The 22,857-nt window shown below is 42.2% G+C and overlaps 1 protein-coding gene and 1 long non-coding RNA gene across 3 annotated transcripts in view; one reads left to right on the top strand and one right to left on the bottom strand.

Moving 5' to 3' along the window:
• PANK1 (pantothenate kinase 1) overlaps positions 1 to 1,030 on the bottom strand; it is a 75,930-nt gene extending 74,900 nt beyond the window's left edge. For both annotated transcript variants that reach the window (XM_043982666.1, XM_043982667.1), the window contains exon 1: positions 540 to 1,030. In XM_043982666.1, coding sequence (XP_043838601.1) covers positions 540 to 891 — 352 coding nt within the window. In that variant the 5' untranslated portion in view covers positions 892 to 1,030. The remainder of the gene's footprint in view (positions 1 to 539) is intronic.
• LOC122740449 lies at positions 157 to 19,743 on the top strand. The gene is made up of 3 exons (XR_006354746.1): positions 157 to 316; positions 16,256 to 16,326; positions 19,545 to 19,743. It is a non-coding gene; the product is annotated as an uncharacterized LOC122740449 (long non-coding RNA).
• Positions 19,744 to 22,857: the final 3,114 nt, after the last annotated feature.

Below are 22,857 nucleotides of genomic sequence, written 5' to 3'. Positions count from 1 at the left end.
GTTTTTCATTGGTCTGGATTGTCCCAGCCCACATGGTATCAGTGGGTGTGTCCCCCCGGGAGGGCCCTCTGATTGGTTGCATGGAAACACCATTTAACAGGCTGTGATTTGGGGGTTGTCAAACTACACACCTCCTGACTAGACGTTCACCAATAGACCAGTGAGATTGGAGACTACTCTGCAATTCAAAGGGCAAGAAAATCGTCAGAGGAGCGAAGGGAGTAAAAGGCAGCAGCCTCGGGGAGCCGGCCGAAGGCGGCCCCTCCTCCCAGCTATGGTCCCCCGCAATGCATTCTTCCCAGCCACAAATAAGACGGTACGAGCCCATACAGAGGGTAAATGCCCCACCGCCCATCTCTTCAGAGAAGCGCCAGGCTGTCACGAATAGTACCCACACTGGAGGCCTCCCAGTGCAATCTCGGCGTGGGGGGTGGGGGCGTCCCGTGGGCAGTGCCGGACGGAATGATCCCACACACACACACATACACCCCAGCCCGGGCTCCTCCGCCCTCCGTTTCCCCTCCCCCGGCACCACTTACGCGGCCTGTTCTTCCTCCCCGAGTCCATCCTCCTCCGGAGCCTGCATTTCTTGGCCGGGGAGTCGTGGAGCGGTGACGGCCCGTCGGGATGCGGCTGCGGCTGCGCCTGCGGTTGGGGCCGGGGGTCCGCGCCGCTGCTTCCACTGCCGCTGCTGCCGCCTCCCGCGGAGGCCCGGCCGCAGGGTCGCGGCTGCAGCTGCGGAGGCGCCAGTGGCGCGGGGGGGTGGAAGCCGTTGTGCAAGACGCCGTTCACCAGGGGCGCCGTACCGCCGGGGCCCCCCGGGGGATGTGGGTGCGGGTGCGGGTGCGGGCGAGGGCCCGAGCGTTCGGGCTGCTGCCCCCGGTCTCCCATGCCGGAGCCGGAGAGGGCGGAGGTTGGACGGGGCAACGCGGGAGGACGGGGCCCAGCTCAGGCTTGCTTGCTGGAGGTCATTCTCGGTCGTTTTTATTTCCCTGGATCCTCCTCCTCCTCCCTGCGGCTTCCGATCCAGCCGCCGCAGAGCCGGCCCCGGAGGACGCCGCCGAGCCCTCCGCTCCTCCCCTCCCCTCCCCTCCCCCCTCTTCCCTCTCCTGCTCTCCCCTTTCTCCTTCTCTTCCTCCTCCTCCTCCTCCCCCCCAGCCCCGCGGCCCCACTGCGCCTGCTTCGTGCATGCCAGCCTACCCCCACCCCCGGGCTGGGCGCTCTGACTGTGGCAGGCCGGGGGCGGCCAGTGCCCTGGGATCCCCACACACCGGGTGGCGGGAGTTCAAAGCTTCCTCTGTCTCTCCAGACCTGTTCCCGCAACTGAGCATGCCCGGGCCTTCGCCGACTTGCCCCCCTGGCGGCTTAAGTAGCTGGGGTCCTTGCCCCCTACATTCCTGGGGGTACGAGCTGGGGAGCTGTGTGGGTGCAGGGAAAGAACTGGTCTCAAACGAAGATGAGAAGAATATTTTAATTTCAAAGCCGAAAAGGACACTTCTTTTACTCATCTAGTTCAATTAAGTCAGAGAGTGGGGGAGTGACTTGTCTAATGTCACACAGACTCACACATGGGTTTGTCATGGGCCGCATGACAGGTTGATGACCAAGTGAAGACGGGATCCTGAGTCTTTCTCCACGTTAGCAAAGTTTCACCCCACCAAAACCACCAGATATCCTTGCAAAGCCACTCCCTCTGGCCCCTAGGTTCTTAAAGAGTAGTTTTTATTAGTAGAGTTACTGGTCCGTCTGAATTCCTTCTGAGATTTCCGCCATAGTAACAATAAATAGCATTTATACAAGGCTTTAAGGTTTGCAAAGCAACTACATACATTTAACCCCCACAACAACCCTGGGAAGTAGATGCTATTATCCCCATTTTAAAGATTCATAATTATAATAATTAACATGTATACAGTGTTTACTGTGTGCCAGGCCCTGTGTTAAGCACTATCTCATTTGATCCTCATAAAAATCTTGGGAGGGAGGTGCTATTTTTATCCCCATTTTACATTGGAGGAAACTAAGACAAGTTAAGTGACTTGTCCAAGGTCACACAGCTGGTCTCCGAGGTAGGATTTTCTCTCAGATCTTCCTGACTCCCAACTCCAGCACTCTATCCAGTGTTCCACCTAGATGCCTTCCATTTACTCTGTACATAATTGTTTATTTCTAATCTTACCTCACCTCTCACCCCTATAGAAGTGTGAACTACTTTTTTTGCCTGTCTTTATATCCCCACTGCTTAGCGAAGTGTGTGACAGTAGTAAGCCTTAATAAATGCTTATTGACTGACAGTGAAGGGGCAGACTGGGAGGGGGTGGGGTGGTGAAGAAGGAGAAGGACATTTATTTATAGAAAGGTAGGCAGACTTGGTAGAGGAGGGAGGGTGAGTCTGGGTTGGCAGTCACACACCATGAGGTCATGATGAGTTTTCTTTCCAGAGAGAAAACTTAGGAACACAGTGAAGGAGGAATTAAAGGACATAGTGGGGGATAGGGCTACCTGAAAATGGAAGAGCAGAAGAAATACAGAGGATTTAGAGAAACACCATCCCTCCTGAACTGAGAGGGACCCTGGACCCCAGGACTATTATAGAAACACTGGACTAATCCCCAGAGGGGCACCACTAGTGTAAGGTGACCTTGCTCTAGAAGACCTATCAGTACTGGTCACCAGCAGTAAAGGGCCCAAATTGCCTTCATTCCTTCTGGACTGTATACAACCCTAAAAATCCCTGGGTATAAAATGAAACCTTGACTGTGGCTGGAGAGCACCTAGACACAGCCTCCTTTCTTTTTCAAAAGCATGACATTATTTGTGGATGAGTGGCACTGCCTCACACTGCCATTTGCTTTGTACAGTTTAATCGTTGTCATAATAGGTTAATTGTTATGCTGCTAATGGAGCATCCACTCTGTGCTTAGCCTGTTTGAGTAGGCTCATAAGGGTAATGAACCTGTTTAATTTGGTGAAGTGTCATCTATGGAGTGATACTTTTCTCTGGAGCCCTCTCAACTTTTTACTACTTCTTGGTAAAAGTTGTTTGGTTTGGTTTGGGGTTTTGTTTTTTTTTTTTTGGTGGGGGAGGTAAGATGGGGGGATGAAATCCACATTTGCAAATGCCCACAGTTTTCAAAATCCTGCCTAGGTGAGCTATGCAGGCTTCGGTTGGCAAGGCAAATTTGGAATGTAAATAGGAAGCTTTTGCATTACAGTATCTACCAGGATACATTATCTCTTTCCTCATCCCCCAAACTTTGTGCTTCACTGGTAGCCAGATGGCACAGACCCAGGGCAAAAGTAACTGCCCTCCGGAACAGAACATCCTCCACCTTGTGAATTTCTTGTGCGTCTTGACTTGTGGGTCTTCTGATTCTGTTACTGCCACCCTCTGCCTCCAATGACCAGTGGAAAAGAGCCAGCTTGTAGTTTACAGGCTTAACCCAGGGGGTGTGTTCGAGGGTGTGTTGTGGGTGTAACTTGACCAAAGGAATGTGTGGAAGGGAAAGGAGTCTTTTAGTGTGTGGACCAAAGAGGAGGAGAGATTTTTATATTCTCATCTTCAGTAGTCCTTGCTGGGGGCAAAGGAGCCTATATATAGGGTCGCAGAACACATAACAAACAGCCCTGGTGATATTTGCCAAGGTTCCAAGCAAATGCTCTGTGACCAAGCCTGGCCACAGCCCTTGGAGACAAATAGGGCAGCTGCACTACTGCAATGACCTTGAAGACTAAAGGAAAGTTTACATCCTTCCAACCCCACCCCCTACACACACACACACACACACACACACACACACACACACACACACACACACAGGAACACACACACAGGAACACACTTTTCCTTTTGCACCGCCTCCAGAATCTGATTCAAATTTTGTACGCCTAGAAAGAAAAAGCAAAAGTTCTAACAGAGAATGTCACTTCAAGTTTCTGGGCCTCTTTAAGAGAAGACCACTTGTCGTTTCTCCCTTCTCAACCCCAACCCCTAGGGCAGAGCCATTTAGCTAGTCCTAGGCTGTCTATTAAAAATAACTATAAATTGAAACTTTGTTTCCATAACTTGCCCTCCTGGAAAAGGTTCTAGTTATTATCTTCACTCCAGCCACTGTCTCACTGCCTATTTAGTTTCTCTCATCTTAACTGTCATCACTGGCCATACAACATCTACTTCTGTCATCCTGTCAGAATCTTTGACCTGTTGGTGTTCTGATTCCAGCTCAGACTTCCCAGTTCTGCTCAACTCCCAGCTTGACTAACTCTGAGGTGTTGACTACAATATGTGCCTGCCTATCTTGACTTCCATTGTTACGATCTCTCAGGGAGCCACCTAGGTGGTCACACTATTAACACAGCCTGGAGTTGGAGTGGGCACACAGTATATGTTTAATGGTCCTTAAATGGAAGAATATTTTGATTGATTGAGAATCTCATTAGCAATATTAAATCTTCCATGAATGAGAATATATTAAGGACTTACTATATGGCAGGCGTTGTAGTGCACAATGAGGATACAATGTTTTAGAAAGAGGCTTAGCCCCTTAAGGAGCTTACATTGAATAGGGGGAAAGAATCATCTATAGGGCAGAGGTGACCAAGGAAGGCAGGTTTGCTTTGAGGAAGTGGAAAGTGAAATGAACAGGGAGGAGTTAGGTACTCCAGGCAGGTGGTCAGATGGACTGGATGGATGACTGGACAGGATGTGAAACTGAGAGGTATAACATCTGGACTTTCTGAGAATTCTCTCCTTCTCCAAGGGGCAAGGGAAGGGGATGCTCTTGCCAGCAGCCCTGGTCTGCCAAGAATTAGTAACATTCAAGGATAAGGCTACCTAGTTTATCCAGGAGAACTGGGGACACCTGGACCCTTCTCAAAAGTACAAGCCAGGGGCAGCTAGATGGCGAAGTGGATAAAGCACTGGCCCTGGATTCAGGAGTACCTGAGTTCAAATCCGGCCTCAGACACTTAACACTTACTAGCTGTGTGACCCTGGGCAAGTCACTTAACCCCAATTGCCTCACCAAAAACATAAAAAAAAAAAGAAATAAAAAAAAGTACAAGCCAATGATAGGAATGTGGTCTTCTAAGAACAGAGAGTTTACAAATCAAATGAGAGCTCCCAGTCTGAAGAAGAGGAATCTCCTTGGATACAAAAGGAGGGAAAATTCTGAGAAACACCTGTACCTTCCCATTGAGGCCATAACCCTTTCTGCTGAAGCAGGAAGTAGAGTCACAGATCTTAGTGGCTTGCATAGTAACAAGTTCACACCAGGTTTTACTTTACTCTCAGCTGTCTTCCTAAAAGCTGCATTGCTGATTTCCATGCCCTTCTTCCCCTTCCCCTTCCCCTTCCCCTTCCCGGTCCACCTCCCAATTTCCACCCCTCCTGGTTCTGGAATCATGACCAAATCAATACCACAAATATTGCGATTGGAAAGGATGTGTCAAGCCACTCTCCCTAGGCCTGCCCTCACAATTCTCTTGAATTTTGAACAGAAAATACACCCTCCCTGGTCACCACTCTCTTATAATTGTTGTTTCTCCATATTAAAATATAAACTTCTTGAGGGCAAGACTATCTTTGCTTTTGTATTGTACTTATAGGCAGCTAAGTGGCACCTAGAGTCAGGAAGATCTGACACTACCTGTGTGCCCCTAAGCAAGTTATTTCACCTCTGTTTCCCCTAGTTTCTTCATTTGTAAAACAGGAATAAGAAAATCACCTACCTCCCAGGGGTGTTATGAAGATCAAATGAAATAATAATGCAAAGCACGTAGCACAGTACCTGGCACATAGTAAGTGCTATAGAAATGCTAATTATTATTAGCTATTATTCTTTTTTTTTTTAGACAATGGGAGTTAAGTGACTTGCCCAGGGTAACACAGCTAGTAAGTGTCAAGTATCTGAGGCCGGATTTGAACTTAGGTCCTCCTGAATCCAGGGCCGGTGCTGCTATTATTCTTTAGTACAATGTGTGGCTATCTTCTACCTATCTCTATACATACATATACACATACATACACACATACACACACACATACATACACACAGACACACATACATATATGTGTGTCTGTGTGTGTCTAAAACCATAATGAGAGTATCCATAGTGTAGTGAAATAGAAAGGTTGTCCCAGCTCTGCCACTGGTGTGACCTTTAATGGAATTCTATTTAATTATCTGTAAAAGGAAGAGATTGTATTGAGGTTCCACCAAATATATGCTCTTCTGATGAACCTGAAAACATTGGCGTTTGAAAGATGAGTTTTTGTAGCAAAAAGCAGATTCAGATCATTGAAACTACTAAATGATTTCCTTTCCTCCTCCTATTTAACCCCACCTCCAACTCATCTCTCACTATCCATTTGTATGCCTGCATACACATACACATACACACACACATGATTATGTATACATATTTATACACAAAAACATATATGTGTATGCATGTATATATATATATTTGCATATATATCATAGCTAACATTTAGATAGTGCTTACTATGTGCCAGACACCATGCTAAGTACTTTACAAATATTGTCTCATTTGATCCTCGAAATAACCCTTGGGAGGTGGGTAATATTATTATCCCTGTTTTACAGACAAGGAAACTGAGGCAAACAGAGGTGAAGTGACACACTCAGAGTCTCACAGCTAATAAAGTGTCTAAGGTTAGATTTTAATTCAGGTCTTCCTGACTCCAGGCCCAGTGCTATTCACTGCACTACTGATAATTTATAGGTATATGCCTAAATATATGTATATAAACAAATATATATGCATATATATTTAAATACACACATATATATTATGGCACAAAACAAGGAGCACAGTACATTTAACAGTCTTTAAATGAATGAATACTCTCATATATTAATATATAATTCAATAGGCTACTATATCTAATTTAGTATCATACAGTAATATGTCATAATCTGAATAATATGCAATCTTTATCCACTTAGTTTTTCCTTCATGGAAATCAATAAAAACAAAAACAGTAGAATCATATTCTCTATACCTAATATATCTGATGCGTGACTCTCTATTTTTACCACCTTGTAACTGCTAGCATTTAAGCTTTGTAAACAACTTTTATAAATATTATTTGATCCTTACATCAACTTCAGGAGGTAGGCGCTATTATTATCCTCATTTTCCTTTTAAAGAAACTGAGGCAGATTGAGTTTAAGTGACTTGCCCAAGGTCACATTGCTAGTGTTTGAGGCAGAATTTGAACTCAGGTCTTCCTTACTCCACATGCTTTATCCATTAAGTTATATGATCTCAAGCAATTCACTTAACCTTCCTGGGGCTCAGTTTTCTCTGTAAAATGAAAATGTTGGCGAGATGGACTCTAAGATCTTTTTTAGCTGTGACTCCATGATCCTATGAAGAAAGCTCATGTCTTACCTTCTGTAAGGGAAGTAAACCCAGGAGGAAAGGGATGCTGTCAAGAATGAAATCCTGAGGACAGAAAGAGAAACAATCCTAAGGTAACATTCAAATTCAACCAGCCATTTAGTAAGTACCTTCTGTTTTCAAAGCACTTTGCTGCAGGATGAAATGATATTCTGCTTCCTGACCCCAAAGAGCCTATGTTCTAACAGGAGAATGAGTTGTACAAACGAGTGCTACAATCTGAAACATAGTATGCAAGAGACTTGTGAGCCGAGTGTTACACGAAGCAGGAACAAGACAAGACCATTTGTAGGAGGGCCGTGAAGGGAGGATGCAACAGGCTTTCTTGAAACCTTTATGGAGGAAATGGCATTTAAGTTGGGGCTAGAAAGGTAATTAGGATTTCAAAAGGTATTTCATGGAGGAAAGAGTTGACTGACTTCCAGTTCAGTAAGCCCTGCTACCTCCAGGGGACACCACAGCTGCTTCCTTGCTGGTGGGAGAGGTTGTCTTTCTTAGAACAGGTCTCCAGGTGGTTTAAGTTCCCATAAGAACCTCTACCAAAAAAAAAATTAAAATGAAGATGGGAAATGGAGGCAGCTTCCTCAGGCATCTTCTTGCCTAAGCTGTACATTAATTACAACTTGTGGGCAGGTGGGGAGAAGGTCACCTCCTGCTTACACTTTTAAACAGCTCAGAGAATCATATTCGTCTTGAAGCTGGAAAGGAGAGCAGAGGCAAGCACTGGACTAGTTCCTCACAGAGTACTGAGTCTCCATGGACAGGAAGCTCAGTTGGATTTGCTCCTCTTAAGGCATGGTATCCCAGCCGGGACAGGTCCATCTAGGAACATCCAATTTAAAGTTTCTGCCTAATCACCTCTGGATCCCTTTGGCAGAAGTTCCTAGCCCTGGAGAATTATCCAGAAGTATCAGGCTCATGATCAGCAGACTGAATATGGCCTGCAAAAGTTCCAAGTGTGGCCAGAACCAGGTTAAAATGTAATTGGGAAATGTTTAACAAAATAAATGATGACATTGTTCAGTCGTCTTCAGTCATGTCTGACTCTTTGTGACTCCATTTGGGATTTTCTTGATACAACATAGATAATGTTAATTTGTGGTTACTGTGTCAATATGAGGTCCCCCCAATTCATTTCTCTTTGAGTTTGATACCACCAGACTACGCTCTCATGTCCAATCACCAGTGGGATCTCTGATGGATCTTCTAAGTCACCAAAACTCACCAGGCCACATAGACATTCACTCGAAATACTTATTTGCATAAGATCAGGAAGGGGGTTGTCATTGTTGTCATTGTCATTGTTGTCCAGTCCTGTCCAACTCTTTGTGACCTCATTTGGGGTTTTCTTGGCAAACATCCTTGGGGGGGGGGGTGTTATTTCCTTCTCCAGGTCATTTTACAGATGAATAACTGAGGCAAACAGGGTTAAGTGACTTCCCCAGAGTCACACAGCTAGTGTCTGATGCTAGATTGGAACTCGGGAAGATGAGTCTTCCTCATTTCAAGACCAGTGTTCTATCCACTTTGCCACCTACCTTCCCCTCAGAAAGAAATAAGCATGCAAAACAAAAACAAAAACCCCAGAGGTACTATATATTCATGGACATATGGTGGTCAGATAGGGGAATTTCTCCAGCTATCCCTTCCCCCTTTAAAGAGCTCAAAGTATCTCTCATCACTCAAAGTCATCAAGGAAAGAGAAGAAGAGATGGACAGTTCACCCCCTTTTGTATGCATACTCAGTTCTGACTGAACAACTCCTGAGTCATTAGTTCACCCAGCCAATTAGAAGATATTTTTTGTCATTATGTAGCCTGAGCACTAGTGTCCAGAAATAGATTCACAAGTAGACAAAGATTCCTCTGCATGAGTGAAGGTCTCAAATCAGTCAGGGAATATGTGCACATGCTTTAAGGACTGGGCCTTAACTGACCAGGCCTATTATACCTCCTTATTATCCTATTACACCTCCTCCTCCCCACCCTTACCCCCACTTTCAAATATTGCTGTCCTCACAAAATCTGCTGAGACATATTTTGCATCTCCCTAATGCAGAACAGTTCCCTGGGATCCCAGGGAGGCACAAGCATTATCTTTTTTTTGAATGCCCTCTCCCACAGATTCTCAGAAAAGTTCACTGGCACAAATCTTATTTATACTGGTTCTGAACCTTCAGGCAGAAATTACAGTTTGCTGCCAAACACAAAGTTATATAGATTTAACCCAAAATGAACATTTTTCAAAGTTGTGAGAGGTTAAACTGCTTTCTCAGTACTTATGAAATGCCTGTCTTGGCATTTGCAAAGACCCTCCCTGACCCAAAGGTAAAAAGAAAAGGGAATGAAAACCAAGATCCCTATCCCAGAAGAAATGCTTGGTCCCTGCAGAGCCCCCAGAACACAAGGGGCTCTTCTCCAGGGATTAAAGACCTGAGATCAACTGGAAGCCATCCTTTTACCTTTCAGGTGAGCAAACCAAACCAATTTGGCCTGTACTTATGTAGCAGGGTGCCAATGACCCATGGGCACCAGGAGAAGCTGGTATACTCTATTTCTCCATCACCCACTGAGGGGCCCCTCTTCTCTGGGCTTAGTTCGGTACAAAGTGCTATAGGAAATTGGCCATGGGTTTGGGTTGGGGGTGGTGGAGTATGGAGTACTTTTTCTCTCCCTAGTCTACCAAGAGGTCCCCTCATGGTCAAGAGTCTAGACCCAAACTCACATGGCCTGATTTAGTCACACAAAATGCCTCTCAGTTTCTGCAACACCACGATTTCTCTAGGGATCTCTGGCAAATATAGAGAATTCAGCTGAAGGTCCAGACATTTCTAGCTGTCAAATCACATAGGGGAAACACCCAAATCCTCTATGTTCCTATAACAACATAGGGCACCCAGAATATCTCCAGGGGTCTTTGCAATAAATACACTGGGAGTTTCAGCTGGAACTCTGAACTCATCCCCCACTACAGAAAACAGTCTCAGTTAAAAAAGAAAAAAAGGAAACTGGGTCAGGTAGTCCCTGAACACATGTGGAGCTCCCCAAAGGAATTAAACACCTGGGATTGGTTCCTGGAGGTTTCTAGACCAACAGGTAGATCTTAACTAGTGGACTGTATCCATAAGGATCTCACAATAAGAAAATCATTTAAATAGGTCTGCTTAAAAGATAGGAAGGAAAAAAAAAGGACCACTTATCAGCAAGCACATACACTATGATGTAGTCCAAATGGTAGGCACCAATGTTTTAGGGATGCAAAATCCATACTGTGTTCACAATAGTTGAAATAAGTGATTAAGTAATTAATAGAAGATCTTAAGCCAATGAATACATTGATACCATAGATATCTATCAGTACATAAACATTCAAACAAGCAAAAGTTATTTCAACAAAACTGTTCTGGCATGTAAATAGAACACACTGGAAAACAGTGTCCAATTAGAGCTTCATTCAAAAAGAAAGCTAGAAGTTCACCCCCTTTGAAATAGTTATGGTGATTGATTACAATGGCAAAATGTATGGTACCTATTTTGCTGGGCTATTGTGAAGAAAATTCTTTGTCATGTTTAAGGTACTATATAAGTTATGATGAACAGTATGTTATCAGAAGAACCTGGAAAGACCTACATGAAGCAGAGTGAAATGTACTGTATACAAAATAACAGCAATAGTGTAAGATGATCTGCTGTGAAGGACATGGTTATTTTTAGCAATGCAATGATCCAATATAACTCTGAAAGACTTATGAAAATTGCAATCCATCTATCTACAGAGAAAGAACTGATGGTATCTGAAAACAGATTGAAGCATTTTTTTTAATAGTTCCTTAATCTGAAGTTTTGTTTTTGTCTGTTTTCTCTCACAACCTGGCTAATGTGGAGATGTTGTCCAGGACTACTCATAAATAACTTATATTGAATTGCTTGCGTTCTTGGGGGTGGGGGGTGGGAAGGGAGGGAAGAAGAGTAGTTGGAACACAAAGTTTTTAAAAATTGATGTCAAAATTCTAAACAGAAAAAAAAGTTCACCCCTTTTCCTCTTACACATGGATCCCCTTTGGGTTTTCTTATGGGTATTTACAAGTGATCATTACCAGAGATACTTTATCTGGCCCTTATCAACTTTTACCTGACAGTAGGGCATTTCACCTTGACCTGTAGTAACAATTTTTTTTTAGAAAGGATCTACTAATTTTCAAGAATTAAAAAAGGCAGATACAAAGTGTATGTGTTTATTTTTTTGTTTCTTTAAAAATAAATGAAATAAAAAATTGATACACTGATCTGTATATTTCCTTATATTTATAGAAATGAGGTGGTATTATAAGTAAGAGCATGTCATTTACAGTCAGGAAGGCATGAGTTTAAATCCCAATCTCACTGAGCCACCAGAGCAAGCTACTGAATTTGGTTCAGCTGCAGTTTCCTCACCTGAAAAATGGGGACAAAAATAGCACCTGCTTCACAGAATTGTTGGGAAGATCAAATGAGATAACATATGGATAATGCTTTGCAGACCTTATGGCTTATGCTAGCTTATCCCTGAGAAGTAAATCCTACTCAATGCAATAGTATTAAGTAGGGCTAATAAATGCCAGCTTTTACATATAATTATAGTGCCTTATGGTTTTCATAGTACTTTATATATGCATATGTACACATCCATTATTTACAATATAGCAAAGAACAAATTAGGTTATGTGTGTGCATATACATATATGAGCATGCATATGTATATATAATATATATTTTACTTATCTACATATACAAAAGTAATCATGATTATTTATATGTGTGTATATAAATGTTGTGGTTCAGTCATGTCTGACTCTTTGTGACCCCATTTGGGGTTTTCTTGGAAATACTGAAGTGGTTTGCCATCTCCTTCTCCAGCTCCTTTTAACAGATGAGGAACTGAGGCAAACAGGGTTAAGTGACTTGCCTGGGTTCACACAGCTAGTAAGTGTCTCAAGTCATATTTGAACTCTGTTCTTCCTGACTCCAGGCTCTATCCACTGCTCCATCTAGCTGCCCCAAAGAGTCGATACTAGATGCTTTTTTTTGCTTAGTAGCCAGGAAAGAACAAACCAGTTATCTTTCTCCTCTTTATGTTACTGAACAGACAGGAAGCAGAGAATAATCACTCCACATTTATGCTAAGGAATTTAAGGTAGAATCCCTGTAACAGTCAAGCAGGTCAAGTAAATAACCCCAACTGTTCCAGATGTTCAACCTCACCCAACACCTGCTTCCAGCAGACTCTGGCTCATCTTCTTAGTTCTAACTACTTTCATCCACCACAGCGACCTTCCTAGTGTCCCGGGAAGGTGGAGTAGAGCGTGGGGGCCTGAGGAGAGCAGGCTCAGACTTAAGACATTTTCTTCATAGTGTTCACTCCACCCGGTTCACTTCCAAATGTGTCATGGAGGATGAATGTCTTTATATGTACTACTCTGGGCTGGATAAAGTAAGTCCCTTGGAGCACTTAGCACAGTGCCTGATGCATAGTAGGTGCTTAACAAATATTGATTGATTGACTGGAATGACATTCTGAACTCTGGAAGCTCACAAGACTGTAGTTATCTCCAATCTGGATCTGCCTGAGAGAAGGTGCCAGGTCCCTCCCAGAATCCCAGAAAAGCTTGTCCAATTCCAATGCCAGCCAGGCCAGAAAGCCAAAGCAAGAGACTGTCTTAGGCTGGTTTTTGCCTTTTGAATGAACTGAAATTCCAGCTCCACAGTCAATCAAAAAGGCCCTTCATCCCCAAGAGATTAGGAGATAGAACCAGTTACAGAATGTCTGCACATGTTCCCAAGTCCTCATGGAGACTGCATCAGTGCACTGCACATACTCACCACCTTCCTGTTACATCACATCCTATCTTCTCTCCTTGATTCCAAGGTACCTTCTATTCATTTCTTTTTTATTTCAGTTACACATTCTTTATGATCTGTTCTGGGGACTGTTAGTCAGCAAATAATCATCTACTATGTTCCAGGCATTATGAGACAAAAGTAGGTAAAAGACAATCCCTGCTCTTAAGGAATTCATGAGCGATAACATGCCAAAAAATTAAAAAAAAATGTAAAACCAACCCCAAAACAAACAAAAAACAACCTCTTTATGTACAAGCTGTATACAGAATAAATTGGAAATAATCAACAGAGTGAAGGCTGTAATATTGAGGGGCATCTGGAAAGACTTAGCTTTCTCTTTCTCTTTCTCTCTCTCTCTCTCTCGTTCTCTCTCAATGTTTGACTCTTAAGGACAAAATTAAGAGGGTGGAGGAAGGCATGGAAACAGATTTGAAGAAATACAAGTATTTCAGGTAGGGCAGTGTTTGTACATGTTCATTTTCAAATGTTCTGCCAGGTTTACTTCAGAAGACAGTGTATAGATACCATATTTAACTCTCAAAATAGAAAATTTCTCTCATACAAACAAGTCTCTTAAAGCATTTAGAGTGAAGATAAGACACTCTAGTCTCAAATCATGTATTACAAGCTTACTAAAAAAAAAAAAACCATGCTGGGCTATCATCTCAGATGGGCTTTGATGGGCTGTTATCTCTGATGTTAACACTCTTTTAAGTCTAGCATGAGAGCTTTGACTTTACTTGCCACAGAAGGAAGCATCCTGTGAGTTTTTAACAAGTTCTACAAAAATGTTCCATTTTATTTGTGATGATTGAGCCCACAGTGATGCCTAAAAATAGTTTGGAAAATTTTCAACATTTTACTTTGTCATCAGAATTGTAGTTCATCCAAAGAGTAGTAGAGAGACACAAGTTGGGTGTAAATAGGAAACAAGTTATTAAAAATTACAAAGTAGGTACATAAAAAAATGTGGGAAATAGTATGAAAAATGTTTAAATATATAAATGAAGTTTTCATGGATCCAGAGGAAAGACCTACATCTGGACAGTTCATATGCCACATTGGTATGCATGCAATGTCAAAAGTTCTAATGGGTAAGCCGCCAGCAGACTGGACAGTGTAGGATTTATGGGAGGCTATGGACAAGAGCTACAGAGAATAAGAATACATGGATAGATTACAGTATGCACTATTGGAGGCTATACATACTTCAGTGAGATTGCAGATCCAATGAACAACATTGAAAAAGGATCTCTATTGGAGGCAGCTAGGTGGTAGCAGTTGTAAAAATATTTTTGACTGACTGGGCCTGATTTGGGGGCTAATCTGACTGGAGAACTAATCTGGGGACTTTTGACTAACTGGCTATCTGACTGCTGTTAATTTAATATGGGCCATTTATAAAGTTCCACCACACTGCTCCACTCCCAAATTGATAAGCAAAATATTAAGAAGTCTCTTAACTAAATAATCAAAGCAGAGTTTATTTATAAGATACTATTTAAAATTAAGAATACAGGGAAATAAAATGTACAACCTGACTGCATTGTGGTGTGTCTCTTTCCACTGCATCTTTTCCCCACCTGCTGCTCTTCAAACTTTTTGAATACAATAAGGGCCTTAGCTGCCTCTAGCCTCAGGGCACGTTACACTTTATTCTAACTCCGAGGCCCTTTCACTTTGTAAATCCCCCTGTTTCCAACTTTCCTCTCCTTACTGCCACCACTGAACCCCTGTGTTCCTCTCTCACTGACCTTCTGTCTGTCTTCTCCGTCAGTCTGCCCTTCGGCCTCTCTTTTCCCTGTTCCTAGTCCTTCTCGTCTTCTCCTGCGTCCTCCTAGCCCTGTCTCTAGTCCGATCCCCTTCTCAGCGTCTCTCGTCAGTCCTCCTCTCTAATCTTGTCAGCCGCCCCTCTGAGTCTAACTCCCGGGTCTATATATACCTTTTCTTCTCTCCACTCAAATCTCGGGGCTTCCTGCGCCCCCACAGACCAAGCTAATCCGCCAGCCAGGGCTGCAACTGGTGGGGGGGGGGGTGCTGTGCTTGAGCCTCACGTGCCCCAGCACAGGCCCCAGCACAGGCCCCAGCACAGGCCACACCAGAGCCCAGCATCTCTCAGATACCTCTGCTCAGGGTGGAGGGAGCTGGGGGCTTCTTTCCCCCAGCTGTCTGACCCAGCATCTTGCACAGCCCACGGGGCTTTCTGGCTCAGCTGAAGGGGGGGGGCACCAGCCCCTTCCACACAGAAGAGACCCTGAGGGCCTAAGGCTTTCCAATCTCAGCCCAAAGGTAGGGTCCCCAAATCAAAATAAATTTCCACACAGTGGATAGAGCACCAGGCTTGGAGTTAAGAAGACCCGAGTTCAAATTCAGCCTCAGACACCTACTAATATGACCCTGGGTAAATCACTTAATCCTTTGCCTCAGTTTCCTCATTTCTAAAATGATCTGGAGAAGGAAATGGCAAACACTTCAGTATCTTTGCCAAGAAAACCCCAAATGGAATCACAAAGAGTTGGACACAACTAAAATTACTGAAAAAAACCTAACTGTTACCATAGCTATAAGACTTTTCAAATGAAATTGCTGGGGAGAAAAGTAGAAATAGGGAAGACAAAGTGGAAGATAGGAAAGGCTGGTGGTTTAAAGATAGCTAAATATATATGAGGGGCCCCTAGAAAGAACCTTCTAACCATCTGCTATCACAGAGACTACTATAAATAAAGATATTATGTGGGTAATATTTCCAAAAGGGGAGGAGAGAACAGGTAGCAAAGTATCAGGTTCCCTCTTTCTCTCTCCTCAGCTCTCAATTGCTCTGAGCAGTATTCTATGAGCCAAGTGGAAAGTTGGCATGATATGCTTGTTTTTCAAGAAGAGGGTACTCTGATGGGGGGCAGGTCTATTTGCCAAGGTTCCTTAAATCTCAAGGTTCTTGTGTCTTGCAGGGAAAGCTGGGTTGGTAGCTGCACTTCTGGAGAGACAGTCAGATCACTTTCTGAAGCTTCTTAGCTGACAGGTAAAGAAGGGGGTGGGGTATGGCTTTGCCATTTTCTCTAATAAATACTAGAACTACAACTAGGAGACAGAGGAAGTATATGAAAAATATTTGAAGCTGTAATAATTGAAGCCATTTACTCATCATTTTACCTAAATTGACCAATTTTTTTTTTCCCTAAGCATTTAAAGTATGTTGTAACACCTCTTACATCTCCTCTATTCAATATCCTTTCCAAATGTAAACTGTAGTGTTAAAAGAAGATATCAGTTTGGGTCTAGCCCAGATAAATTAAAGGCAAATTTGAGAAGTAAGACAAAAGGAGTTTATTGGCACCCTAAGGCATCAAGCAGCAGGAGAGGGGCTGGCCAACAAATGGATCAGGTAGCTGTAGTTGGTGGGTGGTGGTGGTGGTGGTGGTAATGGAAATTCCAACTTCGACCTGCTTTTATTAGATGGGAGTAAGATAATTTACATGCGAGGGTAAGACAATTCTAATTGGTAGACCTTTCAATGCAGAGGTGGACTTACTGTCTCCTTAGCAGCTAGATGGCAAAATGGATGCAGTGCCAGGCCTGGAGTCAAGGAAGACTCATCTTCCTGAATTCCAATCTGACCTCAGACACTTACTAGCTGTGTGACCCTGGGCAAGTCACTTAACCCTGGTTGCCTTAGTTTCCTCATCTGTAAAATGAGGTGGAGAAGGAAATGGCAAACCCCTCCAGTATCTTTGTCAAATAACACCAAATGGGAAGAGTCAGACATGACTGATAGATGACTGAATGGCTCCTCCCAATTATAGTATCACTGGGAGATGGGATTAGCTGTCAGGTGATGGGAGTAGTCAGAAGGGGACCAAGCCCTTTCCAGCAGACTGGCTGAACACTTTACCTAAAGGTTGAGCAAGGTTAAAACATGAGAAGAGGGGAATGTCACTCTGACTCTGTCCCAGTGGCTGACTTTGTACAGTAGTACCCCACTTGGTTATGCCTAGGCTCAGTTTGGTGTTTTTGATTAATAATGATTCCCAATTTTAGCCAGAGTACCCAGAGCAAAAATTCAATATAAAAATGAATCGAATGAAAACATAAAAATAACATAAATATCAAGGAAGTGAATCAATAAGAAAAATACTCATATGCAAAAGAATTTAAAGCTCATATACCTTCAGGGAAGTTATAATCTACTTTTATTTTAATCCTTCTGATTTCCCAACATAATAGAAGGGTACAGTCACTTTGCATTCAAAAGTCTAGAGATGAATGCCCAGTTAGTTTTCTACTATTTTCTATTAAACCTTTCCCGTGGAACCTGGAAACCTACCTCTGTCTCTTAGAAACCCTTCAAAGATCAGCTCAAGGACCACCTCCTCCATATGGTCTGTCATGATTCCTCCAGAAGCTGGTATATTCCCCGACACAAAATAAACTTCTATTTAGTATGTATTCCTCAAGGGCTAGGATTATTTTATTTTTGGTTTTGTATCCTCAGCACTTCATACAATACCTGAGACATAGTAGGTGCTTAATATGTACTTGTTAGTTTATTGATTGCTAGAGTAGGTGGAAGTATGCTAAATGAAGAATGCTAAAGTTTTCTTGCTTTGGCTCTGTAGTCATCTCCATGTTCTAGGGGTAAGAGTTCAGGATGCTATGGCCCATGAGTGGATGGTCATCTTCCTGACAGCCATATTCTAATGCTCCTATTTATCCCACCTCTGATGCTCTCATAATTAACCTTTTAAACCTCCGACCTTGGACAGCTAGGTGGAGCAGTGGATTCAGGAGGACCTGAGTTCAAATATGGTTCCAGACACTTGACACTAGCTGTGTGACCCTGGGCAAGTCATTTAAGCCTTATTGCCACACCAAAACAAACAAACAAACAAAAAACCCCTCCCACCTTCCAGAGGAAACTCAGCCAATCACAGGTCTCTTCTGGTGGCATCACTCATAGTCTTCTTGGAAATGTAGTCTCGAGAATTTCCCCAAACAAGTGAAAATTTGCTCCAAACATTATGGAAAATGTGTTCTTCAGTTCTATAGTATGGCATGGATTAGGGGCATAATTCATTAAGTCTGGTATCTTGCTTATTTAAGAAATAAGATTCTTCTTATTGGAGTCTTATGTAAGTCTAGAAATGAGTATTCTTCACATCAGTAACCATGGCAGAGGGGAAACCTTGGACTTCCTTGAAAATCTCAAATTAATTGGTAATGTGCTCTCCTGGAATTGAAAAACAAAAGCTAATATTTAACCCTCCCTCCCCTCATCTCCAGCCCCTGAAGCCAAAGTACCAATGTCCCAGTCTCATTTTATCTTGTTTTATCAAGATAATTCAGGTTTGGGGTTGATTTTTTTCCCCTCCCCTCACTCACTAATAATGAAGTTTTGTTGATGTGAACAGAACTGTTACTAGGATGTGGTGAATGAGGCTTTTGATATAATTTTGTTTCTGCCCTAGAAATTAGGCAACTGGCAGTTTGACCAGTGATATAAAAAGCAACTGGGGCAGCTAGGTAGCACAGTGGATAAAGCACTGGCCCCGGATTCAGAAGGACCTGAATCCAAATCCAGTCTCAGATACTTGACACTTACTAGCTGTGTGACTCTGGGCAAGTCACGTAACTCTTACTGCCCCAGGAAAAAAAAAAGGATATAAAAGGCAAGAGGTGTAAAAGACCTGAGGTAGCAGACATGGGCAAGTGCCCCACAAAATCCCACATTGACCCTGAAGTGAAGGGGTCAGATGCATAGTCCCTTTTGTGACACCTCTTTTCCCCCTTTGTATCTACTGTTCATTTTAATGAGATTTCACCTTTATTAAAAGGTTAAGATGAAGAGAAGAGCAGGCCATGTGACCTATCTCTTTTATCCCTCGGAAAGAATGATGGGTATGATAAGAGGAAGTATCATAGAGATGACTGACACTTTTGTAGCATGTTAAGGTTGGCAAAGTACTTTATAAAATCATTTGTGAAATTAATTTGATCTCATGTGTCCACATGCACATCTCAGTACTTGTGAAGAGCAGTCAGTTCCATTTAGTTTATGACCCTTTTCAGCATTTGCTCAGTTTGTCCCCTCAAGCTTCATATTCTGCATCTGGAGCCTGGTAAGAAAATCTATACAAATACATATTCATTTCTATTCATGCCTGGGGAAAAAAAGGGGGCAGTATTGAATTTAAATTCATCATGGCATTAAATAATGTTCTTCTTAATGGTCCACACTTTCAGATTAACCCAGTGGTGAGAGGCCTCCTGAAATTCTCCATTCTGCAGACCAAGCAGCTGCTTCTGGAACTCAGCCCACTCAGCCCATGGATGGTAAGAGAGTCAAGTGGTTGGCCAGGTGTAGATTACAGGGGTCTCTTTGTTGATGCTGAGGTGGGACTCTGTTGTTTTCCCTGTGCTCGAATCTGGGTCACAGTCTTGGGTGGTGGTCCCAAGTGGGGTAGCAAGCACACAAGAGCTTACAGCCAAAGTGGAGCAGGATTCTGTTCTGGGCAGATAAGCAGGCCTGTGGTTGTTTGCAGACCAGAGCACAGACCAGGAGAGTCATGAACAAACCTCTCCTTAAATCATACCACTTTGGAAGAACTAAGGACTTAATAAATTCTTAGAAGTATTTCAGAGAACAGTTTCTCAAAACCCTCTGAAATTTGGGACAGTGTGCCCTCTACCCTGAAAGCAGTGCCCCACTTTAACAAAGAGTTAAAAGTCAAGAAATAGGCTGGGAAAATGAGCAAATCAAAAAAATGCTGACCATAGTGACAAGGAACATCAAAATACACCGTCAGAAGAAGATAACAAAGTCAAAGCTGGAAAAATATGAATTGGTCTCAGGTCACTGAAGGGCTCAAAAAGGACTTTGAAAATAAAGTAGGAGAGGCAGAGGAAAAAATGGAAAGAGAAATAAGAGTGATGCAAGAAAATCATGAAAAAAAAGTCAACAGCTTGAAAAGACAAATTGGCCAAATGGAAAAGGAGATAGAAAAACTCTCTGAAGAAAATAATTCCTTAAAAATTAGGATTGAGCAAATGGAAGCTAATGACTTTATGAGAAATCTAGAAACAATAAAGCAAAACCAAAAGAATGAAAAAATAGAAGGCAAATTGAAATATCTTATTGGGGAAAAAAACTGACCTGGAAAATAGATCCAGGAGAGTTCATTTGAAAATTATTGGACTATCTGAAAGTCATTTAAAAAAAAAGGAGCCTAGACATCATCTTCCAAGAAATCGTTAGGGGAAATTGCCCTGATATTCTAGAAGAAGAAGGTAAAATAGAAATTGAAAGAATCCACCAATATCCTCCTGAAAGAGATCCCAAAATGAAAACTTCCAGGAATGTTATAGCCAAATTCCAGAGCTCCCAGGTCAAGGAGAGAATATTACAAGCAGCCAGAAAGAAACAATTTAAGTATTGTGGAGCCACAGTCAGGATAACACAAGATCTATCTGCTTCTACATTAAAGGATTGAAGGGCTTGGAATATGATATTCTGGAGGGCAAAGGAACTGGGATTATCACCTAGCCAGCAAAACTGAGTATAATCTTTCGAGGGAAAAAGTGGAAATTCAATGAGAGGACTTTCAGGCATTTTTGATGAAAAGACCTGATCTGAATAGGGAATTTGACTTTCAAATACAAGACCCTAGAGAAAAATAAAAAAGTAAACAGTACATGGGAAAATTATATTTGTAACTCATAAGAACTTTCTCATTATTAGAGCAGCTGGGTGGAGTATATTTAGACAGAGGGCACAGGTGTGAGTTGAATATGAAGGAATGAAATCTTTAAAAAAAATAAAACTAAGGGGTGAGAGGAATGCACTAGGAGAAAGTGGCAGGGAGAGATGGAATTGGGGTAAAGTATCTCATAAAAGAAGCAAGAAAAAGCTTGTGGAGTGGAAGGGAAGATGGGGGAGGTATGGGGGAGTGAGTGAGTGAGACTTACTCTCATCAGAATTGATTCAAAGAGGGAGTAGCATACACACTCAATTGGGTATAGTAATCTATCTTACCATGCAGGAAAGTAGGAGGGGTAGGGGACAAGGGGTGGTGGTTAAAGAAGGGAGAGCAGATTTGGGGAGGGGGCATTCAAAAGCAAAACACTTTTGAGGAGGGATAGGGTAAAAGAAGATAGAAAATCAAGTAAATGTCATGAGTAGGGAATAGGATGGAGGGAAATACAGTTCACAAACTGTGGAAAAAAAGTTGAAGCAAGTTTGTCTGACAGGCCTCAGTTCTCAAACACATAGAGAACTGAGTCAAATTTGTTAAAATAAGAGACATTCCCCAATTGATAGATGATCAAAAGATATGAAGTTTTCAGATGAAATAATCAAAGCTACCTATATTCATATGAAAAAATGCTCTAACTCACTATTGATTGGAGAGATGCAGGTTAAACCAATTCTGGGGTACTACCTCATACCTACTGGATTGGATAAAAGGACAGCAGAGTAAAATGACAAATGTAGGGGATATGGGGAAAATGAGACATTAATATACTCTTGGTAAAGTTATAAACAGATTCAAACATTCTGTAGATCAATTTGGAACCATGGCCACAGGGCTATAAAACAATGCATACTCTTTGACCTAGTAATTACACTACTAGGTTTTTATCCTTAAAGAGATAAAAAAAAACAACCCACAAAAGGTTTAATTCAAAATTGAGGAGATGTCCATCAATTGGGGAATGACTGAATAAATTGTGGTATGAGATTACGATGGAACACTATTGTGCTATAAGAAACGATGAGCAGGATGCTATTGGAAAATCCTGGAAAGACTGATATGAGGTGATGCAAAGTGAAATGTATTATATACAAAATAACAGTAATATTGTAAGATGATCTGCTGTGAATGACTTAGTTATTTTTAGCAATACAGTGATCCAAGACAACTCTGAAGGACTTATGAACAATGCAATCCACCTCCAGAGAAAGAACTGATGGTGTCTAAATACAGATTGAAGCATATTTTTAAGTTCCTTTTTCTAAAGTTTTTTTGTCTGTTTTCTTTCACAACCTGACTAATGTGGAACTGTTTTGCATGACACATATGTGGAACTTATATTGAATTGCTTGAGTTCTTGGGGGGGAGGAGGGAGGGAGGAAGAGAATTTGTAACACAAAGTTTTAAAAATTGATGTTAAAATTTGTTTTTACATGTAATTTGGGAAAAAATAAAATTCTAAATAAATGGAAAAAAAGAACTGTACTTCATGTGATTGTAAAAATTAATTGTGGAGTTGATGAGAAGGAAGGTCAGAAGACTATTAAAGTTAGGGGTGGATCTTATGGATAGTCAAAAATGGATGAGCTACTGGCCTACTTGCCTAAAAATCTCTGATTCCCTACCTCTTTCTGTTATAGACCCATTTCTTTAGTGAATGATGCTGGATCCTCTGTGATCTTCTCTCAAAATGTATTGGGGCCACTGAGAAAGAGGCTTCCAGTGGGAAGCTATATTTGTTGCCCTCTATGGTCAGATTTTAAAGTCTTTCTTTCTAAGTATCAATCAATAGTTTAAAACCTTAA

Source organism: Dromiciops gliroides, chromosome 2 (assembly GCF_019393635.1).
Source record: "Dromiciops gliroides isolate mDroGli1 chromosome 2, mDroGli1.pri, whole genome shotgun sequence".
NCBI classification, from domain to species: Eukaryota; Metazoa; Chordata; class Mammalia; order Microbiotheria; family Microbiotheriidae; genus Dromiciops; species Dromiciops gliroides.
Note: the sequence above shows the minus strand (reverse complement) of the source record. Positions and strands in the feature narration are given on the sequence as shown.